Below are 26,600 nucleotides of genomic sequence, written 5' to 3'. Positions count from 1 at the left end.
TGTTGTGGTTGCCCAATGACCAATCTTGAAGAAATAGTTTAATGATGACAGGACCCATACTGCTGTGTTTTGCATTTTCCTTGCCCCTGAAAGAGCACATTAGATTCTATCAGATTTTGTAAGGCAAAGTTTGTAAATCATCCATCTAGTTGGAACAGAGTTATACTGTAGCCTGTTTATCAGATATATATTGCTTTTAATTACCTCCAGCAGTGGCTGTGCTTACATTTGTGCTTATGTAGGCCTTATATATGCCATCACTTGATTACACAAAGACAGTTAACTGTGCCAGTTTAAAGAAACGAGGTAATAAACCAGTAATCATACTGGATACCTTAAAGTACTTAGTCTTTTTCAGTGTGTGGAAAAAAATATTGGTAGCATTACTTATTTTTATTATAAATCTAACATTTATTTCTTTAAACCATTTTTTTAATTGACTTAAAAAAGTCAAAAAAGTTAGATTCTGTCAACGATGTTAAGTCAGTGGCTGCAAACCAGTTAGAACTTAGAATTGACCTATGGCAGTGCAAAGTAAGTGTCGGGAGGTGGATTGGAGTACGTGATCCATTGAAACAACCGATACATTGAAAGCAAAACCTCAAAACGTTGAAGGGCTATTTTTGCACTGCAGATCTGATATTGAAAGTGGAATGCAGTCACAACTGTTCTAGATTGAAACTGCAACTGAAAAAATAACACTGAGCCTTACCATCTTTTCTAAACATGGGGTAAGTAATGACACAGTAGAGGGAGAGCATTGACTGCTATAAAGCAGTTAAGCCAATGCAAGCTCTAACCACTTAATTTTTGTAGACATTTTAATGTAGAATATAAAATTTCTTCTCATACACATGCTATGCTATATTCAGTAGCTCCACCACGCATGATTTTCATGACAGTTGTTTCAGTATTTCAGCTAAATTTATCAAGACTGTATATAGATGTACTTTTATCATTATGCATCTGCTTTTACATCTGCTTTTTCTTTTGTGAACAAGAATAAAGTAGTAATTGGAGTTAGCAGATCTGATCTACTGATCTGTTTTTTTTAAACTCAGTGTTTCATAAGTTAACCTTCCTTAGCAAAGTCTGCTTTTCCACTGGGTTTGAAGGGATTCGTTTGTATGTCAGCAAATGAGGTTGCATGTCAGTTACTGAGTTATGTCTATTTCCTTATTCATTTAGGCATTTTATTTTTATATTACGGTTTTGATGGTTGCATGACTCTGGGGCTATAATACCACTTCATATGTGAAACGACATTAGGTTGACATTGACATGTCATGGAACTCCAGTGTAGATGTTCATTTCTTAAAAGCAGTTTGAGGCATTAGCAAAGTATCCACAGTGATTATGCTGCTTATGAAAGGCTTTTTAAGCTGTGAATTTGTAATTGATAAACAGTTTTTTTCCCCTTCACCAGTTAATTATTATACATTAGTTCTCAGAAGCCCTTGTGAGGTGTTTGTAAGCATTATATGGTGAGAAACCTGTGGCAATCCAAACACCTTTTACTATATTTGTAACTCATTTGGTCTGTGTATGTATGCCATGATATAAAAGTGCTTTCTTTAATGCAGGACAGTTTTGGTTGTTTCATATAGTGCTTATGAACTGTATATGGGGTATAAATTATTATATTACTGGGATATTGTACAATTGAAAAGTTAATTTTACCTGATATAGGTATGTAGTACTTCTGTTCTTGTTCCCTGTAGGTGGCACAATTGCTCTGTAGTAATCCAGGAGAATGTATCATACGTCCCAGTGCTACAGCTATAATAATGCTACAGCTTTAATAAGATAGCAAAAAATCCATATTTAAATTAAAATCCCTTCTTGTAGCTTATTTAACTTTTTGGAAATTGGTGGTTTAAGTTTGTTAGAGTATTGAGAATACGAAGTGTTATAGAGTAATATGCATTTCAGTTAACACTATTGTAATGTGAAGTAAATTAACTTTAGAATATAGGTTTATATATAGGTTTTTTAAATCAAAAACATAAGTTAATTAGTGGAGTCTTTTTGGTGCTTTTACCTTGTTTGGTTGTTACTAGATTATTGATATGAGTGTCTTATGCATCAGTCTTGAACGAAGCCAGGTTATCAGCTTCAGCTGTGTGGCAGGATAGCTTGTTCCAGATTCCCTTATAACTCAGTGAAAAGTACCTCCTGTTTACAGTCATTAAAGTACTTTTTTTATATCTGCTTGTGTCCTCTGTTTTGTTTCTCTTGATCCTGAAGAAGTCAAATAGTCATATTTTGTCATTATCTCAAATATATTCAATTTGGAATGCTTAAATGAAGTCTCACCTCATAGTCTTCTATGTTCATGACTAATTTTCTTTAGCCAGTCAGTATAAGGCCCTTGTTACATGATGTAATCTGCTGGCAACGTGTATCCCTTGTGTCTGTGTTTTGGATATATTTCCCCATATAAAACCCCTAGCAACCTACTATCAGTGCTCTAGCAACCACTTGGCCTGAGATTGTTGGAGCAGGCAGCAATCCTATTCCAAGTGATTAGGTTCCAGGCAGTATCCAATCAGCACTAATGTCACATGACTAGCTCTAATGAATAAACAGTTAAAAATGGACACCATGATAAACCACAGTTGCACAGAAAAGTCGTACTTTTTTAATTTTGTGAATGTTAACAGTCAAAATGATGCCTTTATCTGGTAGTGAATAACAGTAGTAATATTCAAAGTTGAATGTAATTATAAATATGTAAATATTTGTTCTGCCTTTTATGATTGCCACGTACCTGCATGCGGAACAGTAATTATGATGTGCCAAGATACAGCAAAACGCAGTTATTGTTCCTTGGCTCATTTTTTAATATTTTGATCTGACGTAGCTCTGGTGGTAATCAATACTAGCTGCATTATTGATGTATTTCTTCCATGTGCCTGATGTCTATCTGGTGTTTCTTTTACATACCTATTGTAGTCAGTGCTGCAGTTTGTACTGGCAGTATGAGTAGCATACAAACAGCTCAGCAGAGCTCTTCATCCTGTTCCAATTCTATATGCTTCAAGTCTATTGTTATACTTTTTTTATTCACCTTCAGTGAAGTGTAAAAATGAATACTAGCTATACAGTATCATGCAATTTACATATTATTTTTTCATAATTTCCTCCCATTATGGTGTTGTAATATTCCCTGTGTTGTCATTCAAAACCCTGTGGATGAAATAGATGACCACTTGACGAGAACCTGAGCCAAGTAAATAGTGAGGTTTTAAAACCATCGGCTTGATCCCGTTTTTCATGAAAAGTTTATTTAAGAATCATTAAAAAAAATGTATGACTTAAAAATTATTACGGCATTGGAGGAGTGCAAAGAGTTCTACATCCCCAGCAGCCCTTCATACAGTGACAAAAAAGACACATCACAAAGATATGGTGTGGAATATTTTTTAATTAATTTTTGGTTATTCAGTTTCATTGATATATTGTTGACAAAGAAATACCTAAGAAGCTGAGGAGCTTGTATTCGTGTGAGGCCGTAGTGCCGAATGCAATTCAGAGAAGCCAGTAGCATCCATTACCAGCTGTGTACAAAAATGCTGTGCAAGCAGAAATACGATTTGCTTGAGAAATATGATTGGCCATTGTTCAGATTAATGGCCGTTTTTATTGAAAATGGGTTGATTGTGTGGTGCATGGTGTAACTTAATGTCACATTATATTCTGCTTTGCGAGAGGAGCACTGAGATTGGAAAGCACAGACTTTTGTAAGGAAGTTTTAATCCTTGTTTGATAGATGTTTGTTGTCATGTTAATTCTTTTACTACTTAAGAGAAAACATTTTTCTGTTTTGATACTTTGTTTTATTGAAATGCAACTGAGACACTCAGTGGTTTTGCAGTAGAATTTAACTTTACTGCGTTTACTGGGCTTACAGTAAAGTATTTCCTTTGTACTTATTGCATTTTGTTCCCCATCTGTACCCCCCTGTTGCTCTGTCTTTGTCACTGACACTTTTCCTTGTAAAGGAGCGCTGGAGATCAGTTGCTGGTTGCCATGGAAATGAAACAGCCCAGTCATTCTTGTGCTTATGAATTAAAGAATCTTTGAAATACTGTACCTTTGTCTAAAAGTGCACACAAAACAAAGTACACCATTTTTCTTCTATCACTGTTCTGTCAGCCAGAAAGCTGAAAGTCATGAAGTACATTTACTTTATTTTTTTCTACGTAGTTGCCATTGAATGCTTTTGTTAGTCCTGGCACAGATTATTAAGAACAAGTACTGCAAAATCTCTTACGTTAGCCATCATTAGACAGTAAATGCTCTAATTATCTTGAAGTGTGGTATTAAAATGGTTTTGTAGTTAAATTTGACTCTTCAGCATTCAATTTTGATATTTCAGTTCTTGAGCATCAGATGGATCTTCTTTAATGATGACAATCACAACCAGGTTTATGAATGAATGACTGGATTATTGATATGTTTAGAAATCACCTCTGATGATCATGAGAGCACAATAGGGGTGAATTTTAATTTTTCCCACCATCATTACCAGACTTCCTTCTGCTGTTCAACTTCTTATCTTATTTTGAGACTGCAAAAACTAGGTTTCATTCCAATTCACATTGCAAACCGCATACCCAATTATTCGTTTTAATAGGATTCTTCCTGGGAACCTGGATTAATTGTAATAATAACACACTCCACATCAGGTCTTGAGTCTGACCTTGAGAACACACTATTCTCAACTTTTAGTGAGGTGGCTTTACATAATGAGTCTACAGAATGCAGGAAGAAAATAATTGATAACAATTCATTTTCCTCGTGTATTGTATATTTTGGTGGGTGCAGTTATAATTTATTACTTTATTTTATTGCAGAACTTCGCTAAGAACATCTTTGCAATTCTGCAGTCTGTGAAAGCGAGAGAAGAGGGACGTGCCCCTGAACAAAGACCAACACAGAATACAGCGCAGGTGGTAAGCAGATTATTTGTGCGTGCTGAACACGACCTTTAGATTTAATCCAGTGAAGATTACTGTCATTACTCTTTACATTGTTTGCCTAAACAAATTCCACAGGTATCATTTATATGTGTCATTAAAACAAATATTTGTACTTGCATCTGTTAATTCATAAGCTTTGAGCAATGAACCCCCTTTCTGCTGCAGTTTTAAAAAGATGTTTGAGTAGATAAGATGATTTACTTATTTACCCTTTTTTGGATTTTAGACCTTGGCTGGCTTAAGCAAAAAGATTACGATTTAGAAAGGTTTGTTATTTAAGTCGTTTTTAAAAATTTCTTAAAGAACGACTTCCATTTAAAATGTTTCCTAATAGCCATATATTTTAAATCCCTTAGCAGTGAGATAAATATCTTAAAAACATAATGTAACATTACCTGGTTTTCTTCCTGTTTATAAACTGACCTGAAAACAAACACCACCTCATGAAAGTCTTAAAGTTCTGACCTAAGCAATAGTTTCAGCTTTTAGATCATATGCTTTTGTTCAGTAAGATATTCACATGAGGCATCCTGAGATTTATTTGACTAGTTAATGTTTAAGAACTGCCAAAAACAGTCATGTTTCTGGTACTGATAGATACACATTGGAACTCTTAGCTGTCTAATTAGTTATTTAGAATTTCTTAATTGTCAGATTTAAATTAAGCAAGTAAATGTTACATGAAAATTGCATTTAAAAAACTTTTCTCAATATATTACCTTTGACACTTTTTAAATACTTTTTTGATGTTTCAAAATGGACATCAGACTGTGTTTGACTCATCCCAAGTGCTTTAACCATCAGATTGAGCACTGGTTCAACACCTGGTCTTCAGTTAATTCTGCAGGCTGAAGAGAGTGATAAAAGATAAAAACGAAAAGCCAACTGTTGCTCATTAACAGAATTATGTGTGCATACACGTTGTCCTCTTGAGTGTTTCCAACTAACAAAATTTGCAACTGTTAAGTACCACTGTGCACACTCTTTCCCAGCAGTGAAATCAGTAATAAGCTTTCAGAATTAGTGATTGAAGTGGCCACTTGTTGTAGCAAAACCTGTCATTCTGCATGATTCCATGTGCTCGCTCAGTTATTGCTTTTTCCACACTGATAAGCCTGGGTGAAGCCCTTAAATGCTCCGGCTTGTTTCACACTGGACATTTTGTCAGGAAAAGATGGAAGCAATATGCGAGACAAGCTGAGCAAGGCTGGGGCCGGGTTGCTATATAGCTAGTAGACCAAAAAACTGGAAAGACTCAGGTAAATGAGAGATCCCAAATATACAAGGTTTTCCATGCAGGTGTGACTCACACATTAATTAAGCAAATAACATCCTAGCATGCTTAGAGACATTTAAAATGCTGGAAAGGCCTAGTTGCATATAATTATGGCTAGCATACCTGCAAGACGAGACCATGGTGACTTTGAAAGAGGGGTGATTGTTGGAGTACATTTGGCAGGAGCATCAGTAATCAAGACAGCTCACCGTGTTAATGGTCTATAAGCAACAGAGTTTAAGGTGATATCTGCGTGGAAAGCCAAGGGAAAGACATAGTCAGCATAGGGCAACAGAAGGCAGAAATGCATACTTTCAATACTCCCATTTTAGTGATATCCATTCATTGCTTTGAAGAGCAAGGCAAAACGGACATGCAACTGCAAATCAGTAGACTGCAAATTTATATTCTGGGCACAAGCAGTCAGTTTGTTTAAAAATTTGAAAGTATGAAACTACAGAATCAGGTTCCAATGCATAAACTGCCATGTTAAACTGGCGGTGGACGTTTGTGAGTCCAGTGGTGCAAAGAGCATAAGCAGTTGACTACTGAGCAGTGGACGATTGTGAAATGGTTAGATTCATTTTCCTTCACCATGTTCCCAACAAACAAGTGCGGACATGGCAGCAACCATATCTGAACCTAATCAAGAATTGACGGGATGTTCTAGAAAGAGGCATGAGTTGATCGATTGTTTTTGTGTAATAACAGCGCTGCATGCCTTCAGAATTCAGACTCTGCCACAGTATAGGCAGTTCATGATAGCTCCAGGTGCTTGCCCACCACCTTATTGACTTTACATTGGTGTTTCCAGTTTTTTTCCCCCTGCTACCTGCATATGTCACTGCATCATGTCAATCAGTCGATGAAAATTTGCAAGGCAGAAGTACTGTTCTGTAAAAAATCTCATAATAGTATATATTATATACTATTAGTATATATATACTATTATATATAGTAGGAGGTATTCATTATTTATTGCAGTTTCACTAACTTGACAGTTTGTTACTTGTGGCACTGATCATGGTGACCTGACTTTTAACTTATTTTTAAGGACCCTTCTTTAAGAAACAAGCAACCAGTGCCAGCTGCTTACAACAGATATGATCAAGAGAGGTTCAAAGGAAAAGAAGGTAAATGTAACTTCTTTTATATTTTTCACCCAGGTGTGACTGAAAGAAACTGAACACATCCATACCTTTGAGCTGTTTTGCTTATCACTTTCATGTCTTTATATGGAATGCTTTTGGTGTAGATGTTCAACATAAATTAAGCAGATTTTTTTTTTCGGTGGCCATATTGGAACAATGTGTGATATACCAATTTATGAAAGGGGTGTATTCCTTGTATTACAGTACATATATTCACTATAGTACAGTACATGTATACCTTTATTACTTTATTGTAAACCGTACTTATTAAAAGAAGAATAATATAAAGTAGCGTAGGACAAAAAATGATTCACTTACTGGAAGAAATTGATGGGTCCGAGGCAGCCGGTGTATGGAGGGCTGTATATTTTGAATCCTCACAAAAATTGATATTTTGAATAGGCTACCATATGTAATGATTTGGTACAAAGGCTGTGTGAGGGAGTTTGGGCACTGCTGTCATTAATTATGTGCATGACTAGACATATTGTAGCAAATTCATTACACAAACCAAAAAAGTGTTTCAAATGTGTTGAATTATTAAGTGAACTTTTCTGTAATGAGGATTTAGTGTACTCCTTAGTGTACGGTTAAGAAGTACAAGTCTTCCATTTGTTTAGCTTTTAGGTTGTGCAAGAGTTCAGAAAGATACTGTGGTTTGTTTAACATTTAAGTATATGTTTATCATATAATCATCAGAATCACTACAAGTGAACACGGGTGGAGAATGATCAGCTGTTGTGTGATTTGGAAGGCAGTTGGTTACATTAGAACTAATTTACAATTGCTGTTACTAAGCAGTATGTACATTAATTCAGTCCTTTTTCTAGGTTTTTATTTGTAGTTACTTTTCAGAACATTCAAGCTTTTGTATTTCACTTGGAGCTTGTGTTACATTGTGTAAAGGTAAAATACATTCTAATTTAATGCATCTTGATTTCTGGCTGTTAATTCCCAAAGTAGAAAGGGTGTGTAGTGTGTAGATAATTTCTTATGCTAAACATGTAATTTGTTTTTAAGCAACTGTAATTAAGTTCCACAGTATGTATGTTGGCACTGTATGTTGAGTAGAATTAGATGTCCATTTAGACAGTAGTGCTTTTCAGTATTGTAAAACAGAGAACTAATATCCATCCACCTAATTCTTACTGTTTGCTCTTCAGCCTTAAACCTGACGTTTTCAGTAGAAATGTATATGCATCTTGTATTGTCTTTTTCTCATAAAAGTGCAGTGCAGAAAAAAAAATTGATGGTTTAATGTTGATCACCATTAAGCAGCAACGTTTGTATTTCCTGTATTCCATTTCTCAGGATGCTTTACTTCTGCAGGGTAAAAAGTTTTTTTTTTCCCCCAAATGTCAGAAATTATATAAAGGTTTATACACAGGGGAATGACATTTTTTTTTAACCAGATGCCAGACCACACTGGCTTTCCACCTGACGTGCATAACCCCAACTGCTGCCTGTAGGCACTTATGTAAATCTGGATTCAGAATGCTTGTTTTGAGTGTACATAATGCCTTTAACCTGTGGGAGAATATAGGAGTGTAAACTATATACTGACCAGTCATTTTCTGTATTTCAAAAATATTCCTCTGAAAGTATGCAGAAGTGGACCTATATATTATTTTGCTCTGTTGAAGTACAACCCTTGTATGAACGCTTCACAATGAATATACAGATGCAAGCTATTTTAATATGCACAGGAAAGCTTATGGTTCTAATAGTTCACCCATTGTAATTGCTTCGTCTTTTGTTCTTTTTAAAGTTATAGGGAACTTAATCACAGTTGCTTAAAAACCAAATTACATGTTTAGCATAAGAAATTATAGGGTAAAAACTAACAATATAATTTTGATCTTTCATATGCAATAGCTTCTATATACATGCTTAATTAATCCATTGTTTGGCACAATAATGAAAGCAGGGCTCTGGTTCTTTTGTAGATAAGTTTGTGTGGGCTTATTTTATATTCTGCAAGATTGAAAGTGAGGATTTGGGGAGGTTGCCAAAAAATGTTAATGTTAAATGTTAATTTGTTCATACCTATATTTTTATACTAGTGTATACTCATGTTAAGGTGTATAGTTTAATTATTTTTAGTTTGTATTAAAAATGTTGAAACCACCGTTTTGCCAGTTGAGTTGTTTCCCTCTTAAATGAAACCTGGTGGATCAATATGAAGTGAAATTACGTGATTTCCCTCTAGGGCTTTCAATCGGCAATGTTTTGTTAAAACAAGTATGAAATTCAGAAAAAGTTACACCGTTCCTTTATATTTTGTGTGGCTATTTATAAATCAGTCTTAGAATTGTTGCTGGGTTATTCTATTTTGATTGAGGATTATGGGGGCAAAAAAGGTCATTTGAAGTTAAAAGCTGTTACTAATGTGTATTCCATAGACATTGGGTTACTGGTTAAGTACTCAATAGTGGTTTTAAAAGTATTTTGACCATTTTGAAGTGGTCATTTGCCTTCTGAACTGGCAAACCCAATGTAAACTTTAAACTGGTTTGTGAGAACCAGAGTTCCCTGAAAATAACTCTTGCAAACATCCCCTGAAAATTGAACCCAGGGCCACAGTGCTGCAGGGCAGTGATACTAACTACTGGGACACTGGGCCACCCTTTGCACAAGCAGGGAAACAAATATATCCTGCTGTTCTGAACTACCATATTGTTTTAAATATAGAATGCACTTAAGACAAAGTTATGTTGAAAAGCAAAGGATGTATGAAGAATGCCTTCAGAAGTTAAACCATGGGTTAGGGGTTAAAGGTTGTAGTTTGATTGTAATTCAGTATTCTGTGGCTCAACATTTCAGCAGAAATGAGAACTGTTTTGTTTAGCAAACAAGATGGTTTCATTATCAGCAGCAGGGAAATTGTTAGATCATACCACATTTTATTTATAGATTGCATAGTTCTTTTTCTGCAAACTTTGTGCTGCCTCCAGACCTGAGATCTCTTGCTGTTGCTCTTTCTCACATGCATTTGCAGCACTTAAAATGTTGGCTTGAGAATGAAAACTAAGCTTTTATATAACAGTTTAAGTGAAGACACCACATTTAAAAAAGCTACCTGCATAATCTGCAATGTTTCTTCAGTTAAATGATTCATTTTGTATAGTTTGTATTTTAAATAGTTATTACTTCCATGATGAATTGTCTTTAAAACAGAAACAAATCTTGTTTCAAAATGTACTCAGAGCAGGATATTTTGAATGTTGCAAAGGAACAAGTAATAGGTTTATTCCATGCTGAAAAAAAGAAGAAAATTTTCTTTCTTCTCTTCTTCTTTTTTTCAGCATGGAATAAACCTATTACTTGTTCCTTTGCAGCCTACGCATGCTGACGCAACTACCCACCTGAACTATTTTGTATGTTTCTGCTTCTAAACATAATTTTGATTTGACTATCCAGCTATGCTAATATTTTAACAAAATAAATGTGTTCTCAACTTATGACATCTGCACAAGTGGTTATTTAACAAAGTGTGGTAAAATTGGTATCGGTTTCAGTTTTGGAAGGATTAAGAAAATGATTATTAGCAGAAGTTTGGTTCAAGGTTACTGAATATTAATTCTATTTGATGCTTTTTATTGTGTATGATCAACTGGTCCACATTTCGAACATTGAAATGGTTGATTATTTTTGCAGTGTGGACCAGTTGATCATCCTTGCACAATTTTGGATTTAAATATTTCATCTGATCCTGTGGTTTTAGCTGCTGTGTTTTCTATATATGAAAAGTGATATATTTACAGTAGTTGGTTTAACTTGAGCTGTGGATTGCATTTTCATGTTGAGGAATAGCTGATATAAAATGTTTCTTGTTTGTAGAAACTAATCAGTGAATGAAATTCAGTTGATAGAAATTTCTAGTACTAGCATAAAATGGGCATGATAGGTTTTCCTCTTATAAAAAGTGCACAGTGTATTTTACTTAAGTCAGATAAAGATGCATCATCTTTCTTTCTTCACACAACACAAAAATGTTTCCTTTTTATATAATAAAAATGTGTGCAATTTTCGTTGTTAGTAGAGGTTAAACTATTGGATTTTCACAGAATGGTGTTTTGACTCAGCATTAAAGTTTTATGTCCTGTCAAGATGGCTTTAGAGAGAAATTATACATTTTATTTAATTTGTTTCTTGAACTATTTAGACAAAATTATTACAGCACAGCTACCAGAAAAACACTCATGCTGCTATAGAGGGAGACAGAACAAAGTCTAGGGAATTTAGATTTTCTGGGAAAATTAACTTTTCATTAAAAATATTGCTTCTAATCAGCAGCATAGGTATATATTATTTCCCTTTGGCCCATAAATGTTTAAATAAGGATGAATATCTGAATTCTAATATAAAATTATCTGCTTTTACATCGGTAATCATGTGTAACTAATGTAGGCAGCCATAGTGGATGCTGAAAAACAGAAGTCTACAATAGCTTTGTTCTGTTATCCATTTTTAATGAGAGATAACATTCTCCTAGTACATTCAAATTTACTTTGTTTCAGTGTGTTTTCTCACTACAAATATTTGATGGTAAAATGATGTTTTTCTTCCTTAACCATCAATTGTGGTCAAACATTAAAGGCAAATGAAACAAAAGAATTTGGTTAAGTGTGATAAAGTAAATGCAATAGTAAAGTCAAACTTCATTTTTACATAAATGTATCATCTAAAGAGGATATTGTATATTATCTTTGACAAAATGAATGGTAGGGACTAGACACAAGCACAAAAATCTTGATGTGACTATTAATTTCTACAGTCTGCTGAAGTACAGTTTCAAGGAGCATATATATTGCTTTTACATCAGGAAGTAGAAGAATTGTTTCAGAGTTCTAAAATTATGTTATAGTAAAATGCAGAAAGTCTTTGTCCAGGCTACATAAAAACTGCACTGATTATCGATGGGATTATGGAATTTTGTAAAAGCCATGTTTAGCTTTTTTTTGCAGTTCATGGCAGTTGGTAAGGAATAATAAACTATACTTTTGAATGTCCTCCACTTAATAATAAACCAGCAGGTTTTTTGCTTTGGGAGAAATTATTGTGTAAAGTTAAAACCAGTTAACCGTTTCACAGATGCAGAAATAGTGCCGTATGGCACCCAGAATAAATGAGCTCCTTGGCTGTAAGCAAGCAAAATGTGCTGATCTATGCAATAAAACTGACAACATTCTGGAGTCTGCGTCCCACTTGTCACCAAGATTTTTTTTCTTAATTTTATAGCAAAGAGTATTTTTGTCTATTCTCTGCATTTTCTCTTTGCAATTGAGGCAAATCTGTCCTGAATGCCAGTTAAATGCACCAATACGTATTGTTATTAATAATGTAAAATAATTTAGGATGCGTTATCAAAAAGAGGTAGTTAAGGTTGTACTTTAATGTTTTGAAGAGTCATTCCTGAGAAGAATATGTATAAAACATACATCACATTCTGCTTGTGAGGTTACACCAAGGTTATTCCCTTAAGGAAAGATTTTGTGAAGTGAAAGTAAAATAAAAAAAGGGTGGTTTGCTTCTTCAATTTTGGCAAAAAAAAGGTCTACAATACACAATCTTATGCACTGTTGACATAAAATGTATGAGGAAAAAAAATTAACAAGTGTTATTGCTAACAATAGTTTTTTTACAAAATCCAGAAATAAAATTAACATGACTAACTGGGATGTTATCTAGGATTCTGATTAGGTTGCTGCTGTAAGAGGTGTTAGTGGGGCTAGCAGGGGGTGCTCACCCTGCGGTCCATGTGGGTCCTAATGCCCCAGTATAGTGATGGGGACATCACCCTTCAGATGGGACATAAAACTGAGGTCCTGACTCTGTGGTCTTTACAAATCCCAGGGCGTTTTCCAAATAGAGTAGGAGTGTAACCCCAATGTCCTGGCCAAATTTCTCATTTGCCTTAACCAATCATGGCCTCCTAATAATCCCCATCATGAATTGGCTTCATTACTCTGCTCTGCTCTCCTCCCCACTGATAGCTGATGTGTGGTGAGCGTTGTGGCGTACTATGGCTGTCGTCGCAACATCCAGGTGGATGCTGCACATTGGTGGTAATGGAGGGGAGTCCCCATTACCTGTAAAGTGCTTTGAGTGGAGTGTCCAGAAAAGCACTATATAAGTGTAAGCAATTATTATTAAACAGGGAGAGAAACTGAGTACATTCTTCTCTTCTTCGATTAAGCTTTTGCTATGCGAGAGGACCTTGTTCTGATCAGTCTTGAAGAGTACATTGTGGCAGCATAATCTGAACAATCTGAAGAGCTGTCTTGTTTATTTTATGAAATTCTGATTTATTTGTCATGTGGACTTCCGGAGTAAAAATATTCTCTCCTAGTTTAAAGCATTTTTGGAATAGGCAGCTTCCCTTTCACTTTTGGGTATCCATGTTAAGAAGAGAGATTTTAGTTCTGATTCTTATAGTTCTATATGAGAATACAGATTATTCTGTTTTTGACATGTTAAACATTTGGTGTATAGGGCTGGAATACTGGGTTTTTCTGTTTCTGCAGGACATAGGCCTCTGAAACATAGATTTGCACATCTGTGTGTTGCATAGATGTTAATTATTGTTAATATTTGTCCAAGTCTGATTCTGATTTATTAGTCTGTCTGCAGAGATGTGCTGGAGAATTAAAAAACTCACGCGTCTCTAATGCGAGGGTTATTTCCGACCCTGCACATGTCAATTAATAAAGTGGAGGATGGAAGTGTATGTTAAATGGACTCTGGGACTAATGATCAGGGTTACAAACTGCAAGAGAGATGTGATTTCAAATTTTAAGTGTTTTGAATGGGATGACAAAAGATGAGGAACACTTTGTGCTAAAGTACTCAGTGTGCATTACAAAGTCAGGAAAGTAATAGCACGTGAATCCACAAATTCCCTTGATTAATTTTACATCAACCATGATCTAATGTCACTGGCAGGGAGCAACATGTTTTTTTTTAATTGGCTACCTAGGCTTTAATCATGGGGGGGAAATACAATGGGGAAAAATACACTTTGATGTTTTGATTTTTAAATAGTTTTAAATGTGGACCCAGCTTATTGCTTTATGAAATTGATATCGAATGGTTTCAACTAATCTTGGTTCTTTTCTACATGTGACAGTTTTGCTAAATGCCAGATACCGTCATAAATTGGTTCATTTATTTGAATGGGTCTAAGTTTCAATTAATACGTTTAAAATTGCTTATTCGGTCCTGTTAACCTTACAACACATTTAAGCATGTAATTTAGCATAGCTGTGGAGCATTAGTGTTGTCTATTAAAATCATTAATTTATGACCATTTATTAGCTCCATCTTTCCATCTAAAATGCACCTTAATATTGCATTTCAGTTTTCATGTTGCAGCTGAGCTTTCTTTTTGCCGCAAGAAAATCATGGGTTTTCTTTTCCAGACCTTGTATAGTAAACCTTTTGTATTCTGAATTTTACGTACAATAAATAAAATAACCCATTTCTGATTTTGGGTAATTCTGTTTGTGTTACATTTGCTGTTATTATGTTAAGTAATTTTATTCCATAAAGAAAATTAAGAATTAATATTTTTTTTTATTTAGAAACGGAGGGTTTCAAAATCGACACCATGGGCACCTACCACGGCATGACTTTGAAATCGGTGACGGTAAGTGTTTTTCTTGGGTCTGCCTTTAAAGCATTCGTTTTGATATTAACTGTTGTGTCCAGTAGCAGTATTACTGGTTAAATTGCATCTTTATGTGAAGCATGTGAATGACAATGTCGAGTGTGAGGTTTTTAGATTTTTGGGAAAAAAAATATAGTGATTCAGATAATGTTCTTCCATTCATTTGGTTTCTTTTAACAATCCAATGTACAACACAAGTCAAGTAATGACTCTTGTACTAACTGAACCATGCAATTATCCACTTAAAAACCCTGAATTTAGGATATTAATCATGGCTAGTAAATCCCTTACAAGAAGTTTAATAACTTAAATAACTTATTTAATAGCTTAATCTTTGTTATGGCTTTTCATCCCAAAAGATCACAAAGTTCTTTACATTGGAGGGGGCCACTTCCTCCACCACTATAATGCAAAACCCACCACCTTTATCTTGCTTACAGTATAAAATTTTAATAGGAGAACTGCAAATTTGCAAATAAAAAACCTGACCCAGGACAAGCCCACCTAAGTTAAATATGCTTTGCACTCTGTCACTCATTCTGACAACAGTGTACTTAATTGTATCTTTGCAGGTAACATAATAGGAACTTGAGCGTCATGTAATGATATTTAATTATCCTGTATTTTGTTAATGGAGAACATTAATCCTTTAAGCTTTAAACAGGACAGAATGCAGTAAATCTTAAATATCAAATATGCAGGATGCAAAGACTAGTCACGATACAAAATACAGAAAATTACTTGCCAATTGCAAATCACCCGCCAAAGGATTTGCAGTTCGGTTCCTGGGTTAAAAACCAGACTGTCAGATACTGTGCCTTTAAGTAGTATTCAGACCCCTCCTGTAGTGTCCCATTGGGTGAAATTATGAATGATTCTCTTTTTTTACATTTGAAATTTTCTTCAATACCTGTTTTTTTATAACTGGAGTATTTAAAAGTAATATAAATGGTAATGAATGTCTAATAAAACTAAGGAGACCAAAATAAAGCTTCTTTTAGCTTCTTTTAAACTTTATTATATTTTATTTTGGATTGCATAAATATTCAGACCTTTAAACTCAGTTTAGTGAAAAACAGCTTTGTCAGTAATTATAGCCTGAAAGAGATGTTTGGTAAATCTTTTCCATCTTTGCTCTTTGGTTTGGTGCAATTTTGTCCAGTTTGTCCTGACTTGGGATCACGTATGGACTGCAGTTTTTAAGAGACTCAACAGCATTCAGTCAGGACGCTCAAGGGCATTCATTTATTTATTAATAAGCCACTCCATTGGAGGTATAGCCTTGTGTTTAAGATTGTCTTGCTGAAAGTTGATTTTGTCTCGGTTTGTCTGAAGCAGATTTTTATCTAAAATTACTTGTACTTTGCTCTATCTATGTTCCCATCAGGGATGGTATTGACTATTGACACTGCTGGGCTTATGTCAAATGCAGTGCTTTGCATTCATACCAAAAAGCTCCAATTTTATCTTGTCGGACCATAAAGCCTTTTGCTGCATGTTTACAGTATCACTTAGTTAGAAACTCCATTTGAAATTAGCATTTTATTTCTTTCAGTTCCTTTCAACAGCCTTTTTTCCTTCCACACATTCAGCTTGTTTTGAATGTATGTGTAGGTTGAAAAATATTAATCGCTACTTCAAAGTATCACGACTGCAAGCACTAAAGCAACAAAATGTGAAAACTGTGCCAGGGTTTGAATACTTTTAAAAAAACTGCCTGGTCTAATGATTATGCTTCTTGCTTTTTGGGTACATTGTCAGACATAATCAGTAAGCTTGCTGTTTGAAAGGCAGTATAGTTACATGAAAGTCTGTGGTTTCTATTACTATTACTTCTATTACTTAGAATATCCTAAAAAATAAGTCTGCCTTGTAAGCACTATTTGAATGTTAAATAAGCTGAAGCTCGGTTACACTTTTAATTAGAACTTCTATAAAATGGCTTTATATTTTTATTATAAAGTGATAGTGTAAACAGAGGGGCAAATTGTAGATTAACTCTGAATTATTTTCAACAAGTTTTAAATTAAGAGAAATTTGATTTAACATGACACTTGTATTTTAGCTTTTATTTGGATAATAGGTATTGGTGATTTCTGTAGTATGCTGGTATTATTTTATTTTCAGAGGTTACTATGCATTTGCTCAGACTGATTAGGCATTGATTAAATCACCATGGAGAAATCATTTTAAAACATGATTGAATCTCTCACTATTTCTAGTTAAATGCCCTGAGTTGTAATGTGTACTATAGACTAAAAGACATATAAAGAGGGGGAGATTGCTTTCTTAAACCCGAATGCATATTTACATCTTCCTTGTGAAGGGACATTACAGTTGGGGAAAAAATGTATTTTTTTTAATTGCCGAGTAAATTTGAATTATTTTATATAATAATGTGAATGTCCTGAAGATAAAAGCTTAGCATCCACATATAAAAAAAAATCTAATTACTAAATGCATAGTGAGTGATAGTTAATTGACCTTTTTGTATCTCTGTGTATATTTCTTATGGTTAGCTCCCAAAGTGCTTACAGCTCACTTAGATTAATCACCCTACTGTGGACTGCTTCTTTCATAAGGGTACACTTTATGCTATTAATCACATCATAAGCCAGAAATGCGTTCATTTTATTTTCTAAGCACATCAAAGTTAACTACGGTCTGCAGAGTCCAATATGTCTAACAAATATTTAGGGTGTTATGCCTTTCCTATTATTTCACCTTTAACATATTAGTGTGACTGTACTTCTCAGAGTTCGTAGATTAAATATTTGAAGGTATTAAATTAAGGACGTGAGTACAATGGCTCTGAAAGGTCTACTTCTTGACAGATTTTTTTTCTTCTGTCATAAGAAATTTGTAATTTCCATTTCAAACAGAATATGATAAATGACTTTCTGTTGTAACATATTTAAACAGAATTAAATAGAGGTGACTTGTTCAAAACTTTTATAAATGTGTTTGCAGTTTGGTTTGATTATTGTGAAAATTTTCCCTTCATTTCTGCTTATTCTTACCCTAGCTCTGCACAGCACAGAATCGTAGTTGACTCAGTAATGAGTTTCAAAATGGTAAACCTGGTTTTACTATTTACTTAAAGTCTAGTTAATATCAAATTGCTTAAGAATTCATATATTCTGAAAAGTGATGCAGTTCATGTTATGCACTTATTGTCAATTCTAAAAAGGGGCAGATGAATTCAGGCCTCATCAGTATCAGATAGGGACAGGAAACAAATGTCGTTCTTCTGTTAATCCTTTACCTGCTATAATGCACATTACACACAATCTTATCTGCATTTGATGCAATGCTTGTGTGTAATCATAAACATATGTGTATTTGGTAATCCTCTGAAACTGTTTAAATGTTTTATTTAGCATAAACACAAATTAAATATGAATGGACCAGTGTGTTTTATGTTCACCGTGCTTCTAGAGTTTGTAATAAAACCTATTCTGAAAGGAGTTCAAAGTGTTCCAGTTTCAGCTTGTTCTCTGTTTTCAAACCATTGGATTAAACTCTAAGTATAAAGAGGAATTTGAATATTGTGGTTTATCGGTTTAGTGCAAGAAGTGTAGTAAAATAATAGTACTGAGTGATTTGTAGGAGAACCAGAAAACCAAAGGAAAGTTTGCTTGAGATAGTTACATGGTTATTGGGACGTCTACTGTATTATTGAACATATTTAACCATGTTTTTTGACTGTGATATGCATTTATATTATTCCGGACAGTGGGGTTTTAAAAATCTGTTTTATTGGCATTGGGTGTTTTTGCTTATTGTTTTATACATACCCTTTAAAAGATTTGACTTTCTTATTTGAGCAGTTTTCTTTTCAGCGAACATGAGAACAAAAATGTTCATATCCCTTTACCTTAACTGAGATGTTTTTCATGCCATAGTAAGAGCAGGAAAGTCAGTGTATTTTTTTATGCAGATGTTTAGAATTTATTTCTCCATGATTTTATAAGGTGATGCAAGTTTTCTTTGTCATTGTTTACTTTCTTTGTCGTCATCAGTTTAACTGTGTCTGATTTTTAGTGATGGCCTTGAGTTAATTTTTTCTTTTTTCTACTTTCTCAGTCAGGTATTGTAATTTCAAAAGCCTGAATTTCGATACTAAATTTATGATTGTTACAAATGTTATAATTAGATGGAATTACTTGTTGAACCTTTGCCTGTACAGAAGATGTTAGTGTCTAGTGAGGCTTTAGAAATACTTTTTTTCCTCAGCTGGTGTTTTTAATGAACACGACACAGTGCTTATTTCTTTCCCAATTTAAAAGCTGTCACTTTTATTTAGGCTTCCATTCCCTTTATCTTGATTCCTGCTCTTTCCTTTAATGGAAGTCGGACGTAAGTTAGTCTACTGCATCAATCACTCCAATTAAGCTTCGGCTGTCGGAAAATACACATGGAAGACTTTATTAAAAACACAGGAGTTTGAGTTTAGGGAAATCAAAAGGCATTTTGTCTTTTATTGCCTTTTTATAACCTTGTTTTAAAGCACCCAAAGCATAAAATTAAATGTTTTTTTTTTTCATTTTATGTCTATTCACCATCATCATAACAAAACTAAAAGTAAAATGAGAATTGTCACAAATACAAAGTAAAATCACGATTTTACATTTGGTTACATTTTAGAGGTTTTAAAGGCTTTTTCATTGGAGACAATATAAATGAAATAAATGTTATTATAAACAAGTAAACCAAAATGAAAGGTTCTAGGCTAGTGGTGTCTTAATTTAGTTTATATTATTGTTTAACAAAAGAAAAAAAAATCTTCCGCAGAAGAGTTGTTTGAATATTGAAATGGGAAGAGACTTAAGAATTTCTTTAACGTAGGTGCACAGTTGTTTATACACACGAGTCAATTTCCATAAATCAACCTGGAATTAAATTATAATGATGCACTGGTATGGTCAGCATTTGTATTGCTAATTGTAGTTACTACATGTGTTTTAAGTTGAACTTCTCTTTCTGTCTGTTTCACAGAGTTTCTCCATGTGTCAAATAAATTCTTTTATCTGGGGATATGTAGACAAGTTTGTCTGAGCTTTAATTCTGCTTAGCCTGTCAAAAGACAACATCCATGTCAAAAGCCTTTGGTTTTTCTTGTGCAATTTGATCTCTGCAGATGGTTGCACATTGTTGTTTACTTTCATGCTGAAGGAATTTATGCCATCTGTTTTACTGAAAAGGCTGGCATTATAGGCCTAACAAACCCCAGAATAGTAGAGTTACGTTTAAGGAAATACTGCCAAGAGATGTGGCATCACATGAACCAGTTTATTAAAGCTTAGTGAGATTTTGGAAATGTTAAAAAAACTTTAAAATAGCATGCTAGTGTGCTTCAGTTTTACCATGACATGAAGCCATACATTTCTCTTCATATAAGTAAACGTTAACTGATTGTTTATAGAGTGTCTTTCAACAAGTTTTCTAATGACAAGGCTGAGATTTTAATCCTACTTAAAGGCAAATGCGTAACACTATCACTGTCTTTGACAGGATGTCAGTATTTTCTCCTTTTTTAAATTGATTAATTTACTTTAACATTTCTGTGATAAAATATAGATGTTTCATATCCGTTTCGAAAAGAAACAAAAGCCTGCCTTGCTAGTACAATTTTAAGTAGACATGACATTTCTCCTACACTCCTGTAGGATATAATCAATGTAGAGAAATTAGTCTTGCTTCAAGTTTTTCATTGCAGCAAAGTATTTAGGTTGATGTCTTAGCCACAACATATTGTAGCTGTAAGAGCCTACTTAATTTCATTTCACATTTGGATAAACTCATATGCTTCCTTTCAATGCCTTGTTGCTTGCTCTCAAGTTTTTAGTGGTAATGTGGTTCCTTGACACTGTGGTTGCTAAAAATGTTAGCCAGGGAGAATGAGGTGATGGGTTATTCAAAATCTAGACCAACTAACAGTTATTAGAAGGAAAGTTCAAAGTTGTATCCAATCCAGATTTCCTTAAAACAGAACATTGAAGATTTATTTTAGTAAAATGCATAGAAGGGTTAGAAAAATAAAGGCATATTTAATCTACCCTGACCTTATCAGTTTTTTTAGAACTCAGCTTCTTTATCTATCAATCCCTTATTTTGTAACATTGATTTGAATATTCAAAGAACAGAAAGATGGAAAACACCACCTGCAGGTTTAATTCCACATACTATATTAACCAGTTGCAGTGTTCATTTTAAGGGACAATTCGGGTAAGAAAGTCTTCTCTATTTGAAAATGAATTTTTGTTTCTAAGATTTCAAATATCTGTATAGCAATTTCAAACACAGTTATGGCAATGGTCAATTTTTTTTTCACTGTAGAAATGGATCTGCATCAATCTATTTTTTAGCATCATGCACAGACAGATAACCCTTATAATGCTAAAAATATGTAGAGGGACAAAATGTAATAAAATGATAGCCACAATTTCAAATTTGTATTTAAAAAATGTCAGGGCCTAGAACGTAATGTCTGTGTTTTCTTTAAGGTCTCAGCTCCTCTTTGACATTACATTTGGCTTCTGATAAAACCAATACTTCTATTTTATCCTGTAATAAATGCGATTAAATTCTTATATGCAAGTGTTTTTCATTTTACCTGCATCTATAAACCCACCAACATACACATGAGAAGGTGGAGGCAGACTGTTAAGTGTTTGAGCCATTTGTCTTAGTAGCATGCCTTAGGCAGCTGACCTAGGTTCCCTACCTTCACCTGGGGAATCACCATCACAGCCAATTGGTGACGTGACATAGGCTCAAACCCATGATAGCGCTTGAACATCCTGGTAGATGTTCAGCACAGTGATGCTCCCTGTGATAGCCTGAGGAGTTCAGGTATTTGTATGTGGTGCATTAGTTAGGTTCTGCCACATTCTATATAAGATATGGAATACAGATACAAACAGAAGCCTAGTATTACATATTGTAGCACTCCTCCCCACATTTCCTGGAGCTGTAGACATCTAAATTAACATTATATTATAACAATTACAATTACAGTTATCAAAAATAAGAACTTGTCTTTTTTGTTAAGCTGAATACATAGTGTAGCCATTCCATTCATAGGCTGCAGTAATTTGAAATGCTGTACTTTCCATGATTCCTGGAAATAATTATAAGTAATTATTCCTTATTTTTCATACTTTTTTTATAGCTCCTATTTACGGATAAGCCTGATAAGGATTGGGGGGTGTCAGTCATCCAACTTTGGGTTTGGAGGCCAGTGTGAATGATCATATTCCCATTAGAAAGACAGTATTGATGTCAAATTAAAATTACAATTAGAGATTGGCTTATCCTTGGAAACTTTCCATCTGCCAGTCCATGTGAAACACGGTTAAAATATGCCATCTGTTAGAAAATGTTAGTGGGTATTATCTTGGCTTAGCTGATGGCCTAGAAAATTGCACAGCATAAATATCTCCAAGGAATTTAAATTGCTGTCGACATAAAGTTAGTGTATGGTTTTCTCAAAAAAAGTTATGCCATTACACATAGTCTGTCTTGATAGGTGTGAATCCAGCCATGTTTATTTCTCTAGATGGTTATTATAATTGTTTAATTTTTCCCTTTTTATAGTCCTTTAAGTGCAGTAATTCTTTGCTGTTTCTTTGAAAACCTGTGAAATTGCAAACAGAAATTAGTCCTGAAAATGTGTTAAAATAAATTGTATAGCAATTGTTGTGATTTAGTTGTATTAGCTCATTTGGTCACTTAAGTGTTGGTGGTTAGAAATGTGATGGGGGGGGGATACGGCTCAATTTCAAACATGAATCATTATTCAATAAAAGTAACTGGTGAAGAGGAGTAGGTTTTGTTTCAAAATGTGGATCTGCGACATTCCCAAACGTGGTGAAGCTTTGAAACATTTTTGTTTTACTAATAGTTTGCTCTTAATGTTGAAGTAAGCTGGTAACGACTGTCTGGAAGCCTTCAAAACAGCTTTCACTTTTCTAGCTGAATTGTATCATTACATAAGAAGAAAGTTTTGTAACCAATTTCCTGAACATGATGCTGTTACTAATATTGTCCCATGTGGCTTTGTGTACACAGATCTTATTAATAGAATAGAGAAGCTTCTACGTCTCAGAATAGATATTTTTTGTAATTTCTTAAATATTTGACTAAATATATTGAGCATGTTGTGTGAGGGAGAATCTGTTTTGGGGATTTTGAAAGAATAGCACAGCTCTGCAAGACTGAAACTGCTAGGGTATCTGAGCTCTTTTATAGAATGTAGCTTCATGTAGTACATGACAAAAGTCGGTTTGATTTAGGTTCAGACGGTTTTCATACTGTTCTTTGAAGTTGATCTCTTCTTCTTACAGCCTCATTAGGAGCAAACCAGTTACTGCTGTTTTTGCAAAGTCAGTCTTTATTTCACTTCAACAGACCTCGAGGACTTGTGGTAACTAATACAGGTAGTACACAGCTAATTTAACATATTCCAGTAATTACTATCATACATTCCGCAACACATTTAAACACTTACACTATAACTTGGATATGTGCTGTATGTGAAGTGTCCAACTCCAGTACTTATCGGAGCATACCACCATTTCATGCTGCGTGTCCTGCAGTGCCTGTACTACAGAGATAGAGAGTACTGAAGAAGAGATATGCTTGTCTACACACAACATGCTTGTAGCTACAACTACTAAGCAAGTCAAGAACTGCAGCAGATGAGGGTGTCCTATCCAACTCAAACTCACTCAACACAGGAGGCATTCAGTATATTGTGCTCTGCATCTTTGGTCATTCAACTTAACGTAAGATGATTTAACCCATGCAAGTTATTTTTTTTTTTAACTAGGGCTCAACTACTTCTCAGAAAACAAATCTTTATTGGTTTGTGCATCTCAAGTCTTCCATAAAAGAGCTTGTATTTTATGGTCTTACGTTTTGATGAAACCAGTGTTTACTAAGGCTGCAAAAATCAATTGAAACACCCAGGGTAAAGTGGACGTGGACGGTTTAGCCAAGAAATAGGTTGCATGTGCAGAATTCAGTGCAAATGTTACTCAAATGTCCTTTGACATTTAAAATTAACATTAAAGTAAAGTTTGACAAAATTAAAACTACATTTAACTTTTTATAGGGGTATGATAAACTAAAGTATTTCCAAAATATTTCTCATTTCAAAAATTTTCTCTTTGGAAAAAATTAGAAAGGCCAGCAGATTAAAAAAATGGTGCTTAAAAATGGATGGTGTTTACTTATATCAAAGTCAAATGCTTTGATGTTGAATGCAGAGTTTCCACATAGGAAAGGCTCATGAGTTAAGTAAATAACATTTCTATTATGCTTAGTTAGGGACACATCTGAAAATGCTGGACCTGACGGGTTGTCTATACCTACATACTTTAGGAACATGGATATCCCTGCATTAATTCAAATTGCAAAGCAAAAGAAGTCGGTAACTAAAGATCAGTAGACTGCAAATTTCATCCTGGGGCACCAGCAACCAGTTTAATCAAAAACAGTCTGCCAAAAACTACACAGTGCAGGATATTGTAGTTGGGTTACAGCACACAAACTGGTCATCATACCTGACAATACATGTTTTTGAGCTCAGTGGCACGTACACAGTGGCTCACATGCAGTGAAGAAATGTGATATAGTTAGATCTTGAAAAAAGTGCACATGTGGTGCCAACCTAAAGAACTCTGCAGCCCAGAGAGCATGGTTATAGCATCGGACGTGTACTGGTTGCTCTGTAATCTTCTGAGGTGTAGTTTCTTGGCATGGTTTGCCCTCATTCCCTTAAAATGCAAAGTATTGCTACTTAATGATACTGAGTTATCTTCACCCCATGATGCATCATTTCTTTCCTTTGAAGGCTAATCCAGGATGATAATGCCCTCATCCACAGAACAAGTGTGGTTTGCCCAGTTGTTTGGTGAGCAGTTGACTGATATTATCCATATGCCATGCCCTTCAGTAACCTAATCTGAATCCATTTGTGCATTTGTGAAAAATTCTGGAATGACTCCTGAGACAGCATTTTCCACCTCCATCGACTAGGATATGTGTGACTTTCTCATGAAAAATTGGTGCTGCATCCCTCCTACAGAATTCCAGATGCTGGTAGAGCTTATCATATGGTGCACACTGGCTGCACATGGTGGTACAGCACCCTTTTGACTTTACATTATTACCTTAAGCAATTACAGTCAAAGTAAGGTAGGTAGAAATTACGTTTCAAAAGGAAGCATAACTTTTAGCTGAGACTGCTTTGTGGCTTTTCACGGCATGACAGTTTTCTGTAGTGATATTAAAAATATTAGAACATAATGTATATTGTCAGCAAAAGCATTTATAAAAAATGGTACCCTTGCACACTGCCTTGAGCTCATTTTGCTGTGACAACTTCTTCACAGCATCTCCCTGTGACTGTTGTGGCACTAAATTCACTCTGTGATATGCAAAGGCAATGTCAATCCAGCTGCTAAATCATGTGATATAGTTTCAAAAAGAATAAATGTGAACTGTGGTACTTTTCGTATATAACGGATTCATAACAGATCAAGCTCAAGATTTCATACCCTCAATATGCATTCTAAATTGAAAACAAGACCCTTGTGTGTCTTTTTGACTTAATGTATAGAACATTCCTTCTGAAGTGATCAAATGATTGATTGTAAAAGTAGTTTTAAATGTTTTTTAAGGAAGAATGATATGGTCAGCATCCAACTTCAGTGAGCACACTTAAACTTTAAGTACTATCAGTAGAAGAGAAACCGTAATCTTATTATATAAACTTTTAATATGTATATCAAATCCTGCTTGAAATTTAAGTCTGCTGGGTGTGCAGGTTTGTGAAAAGATTGTTCTGTTAGTCTTTCCTTTATACACCTTTGCACCTTTTGGATGGGCATTCGAGACAAAAGAAAATGCAGTATCTAGAGATATCAACAGCTATATATAAAATGGCTGTTTTTTTTACTATATACTCAAGACTTTTAAGATTTGAGATGAAAAGACTAATATAATATATTCCAAATTGTTGATTATGCTAAGCCCAGTTTCTGTGCTATGGTTCTGGTTTCTTCTTTAACTTTCCACACCCAAATTGCTTGCTTCTCTTTCTCAGTTCTCTAGACTTCATTTTGGTTTAGGCATACTGACACCATTTGAAAGAACAAAGTTTAAACACTTCCCATTTATAGTTCTTTTATGTGTGTATAATCAATGCAACAGGAAACATGTGACCAATAAGAAAAATACAGGAGCCATTGTGTCAGTAATTATGCTCACTTGAAATGGGGGGATGAAATGCAGAAATTATTCTAAAATGTTTAAGTATATATACACAGAAATACCAAAAAATAAAAGATACTTTTGCCTCAGATTAATCTTTACATCTAAAATCCTGATTGCTTGAGTATACAGCAACAGTAGCAATTTTAACTTCACTGTACCAATACTTATGAAGGGGTCTGTATATTGATGGACTTTTTCCATGTAGAATTTTTTATATATATAACTGCACAGCCTTA

At 34.4% G+C, this 26,600-nt stretch overlaps 1 protein-coding gene across 2 annotated transcripts in view; it reads left to right on the top strand.

Annotated features, from left to right (window-relative positions):
• The window catches only part of cdc73 (cell division cycle 73, Paf1/RNA polymerase II complex component, homolog (S. cerevisiae)), a 73,792-nt gene that overhangs the window by 13,886 nt on the left and 33,306 nt on the right, over window positions 1-26,600 (top strand). The window contains exons 8-10 of one of the 2 annotated variants that reach the window (XM_015355571.2): window positions 4,860-4,955; window positions 7,316-7,394; window positions 14,996-15,060. In XM_015355571.2, coding sequence (XP_015211057.1) covers window positions 4,860-4,955; window positions 7,316-7,394; window positions 14,996-15,060 — 240 coding nt within the window. Of the gene's footprint in view, window positions 1-4,859; window positions 4,959-7,315; window positions 7,395-14,995; window positions 15,061-26,600 lie in introns of both variants that reach the window. The other variant, XM_006634867.3, reaches the window with a different exon arrangement.

Source organism: Lepisosteus oculatus, chromosome 9 (genome assembly GCF_040954835.1).
Source record: "Lepisosteus oculatus isolate fLepOcu1 chromosome 9, fLepOcu1.hap2, whole genome shotgun sequence".
NCBI classification, from domain to species: Eukaryota; Metazoa; Chordata; class Actinopteri; order Semionotiformes; family Lepisosteidae; genus Lepisosteus; species Lepisosteus oculatus.
The sequence above is the reverse complement of the archived record's forward strand: the minus strand, read 5'-3'. Positions and strand labels throughout refer to the sequence as shown.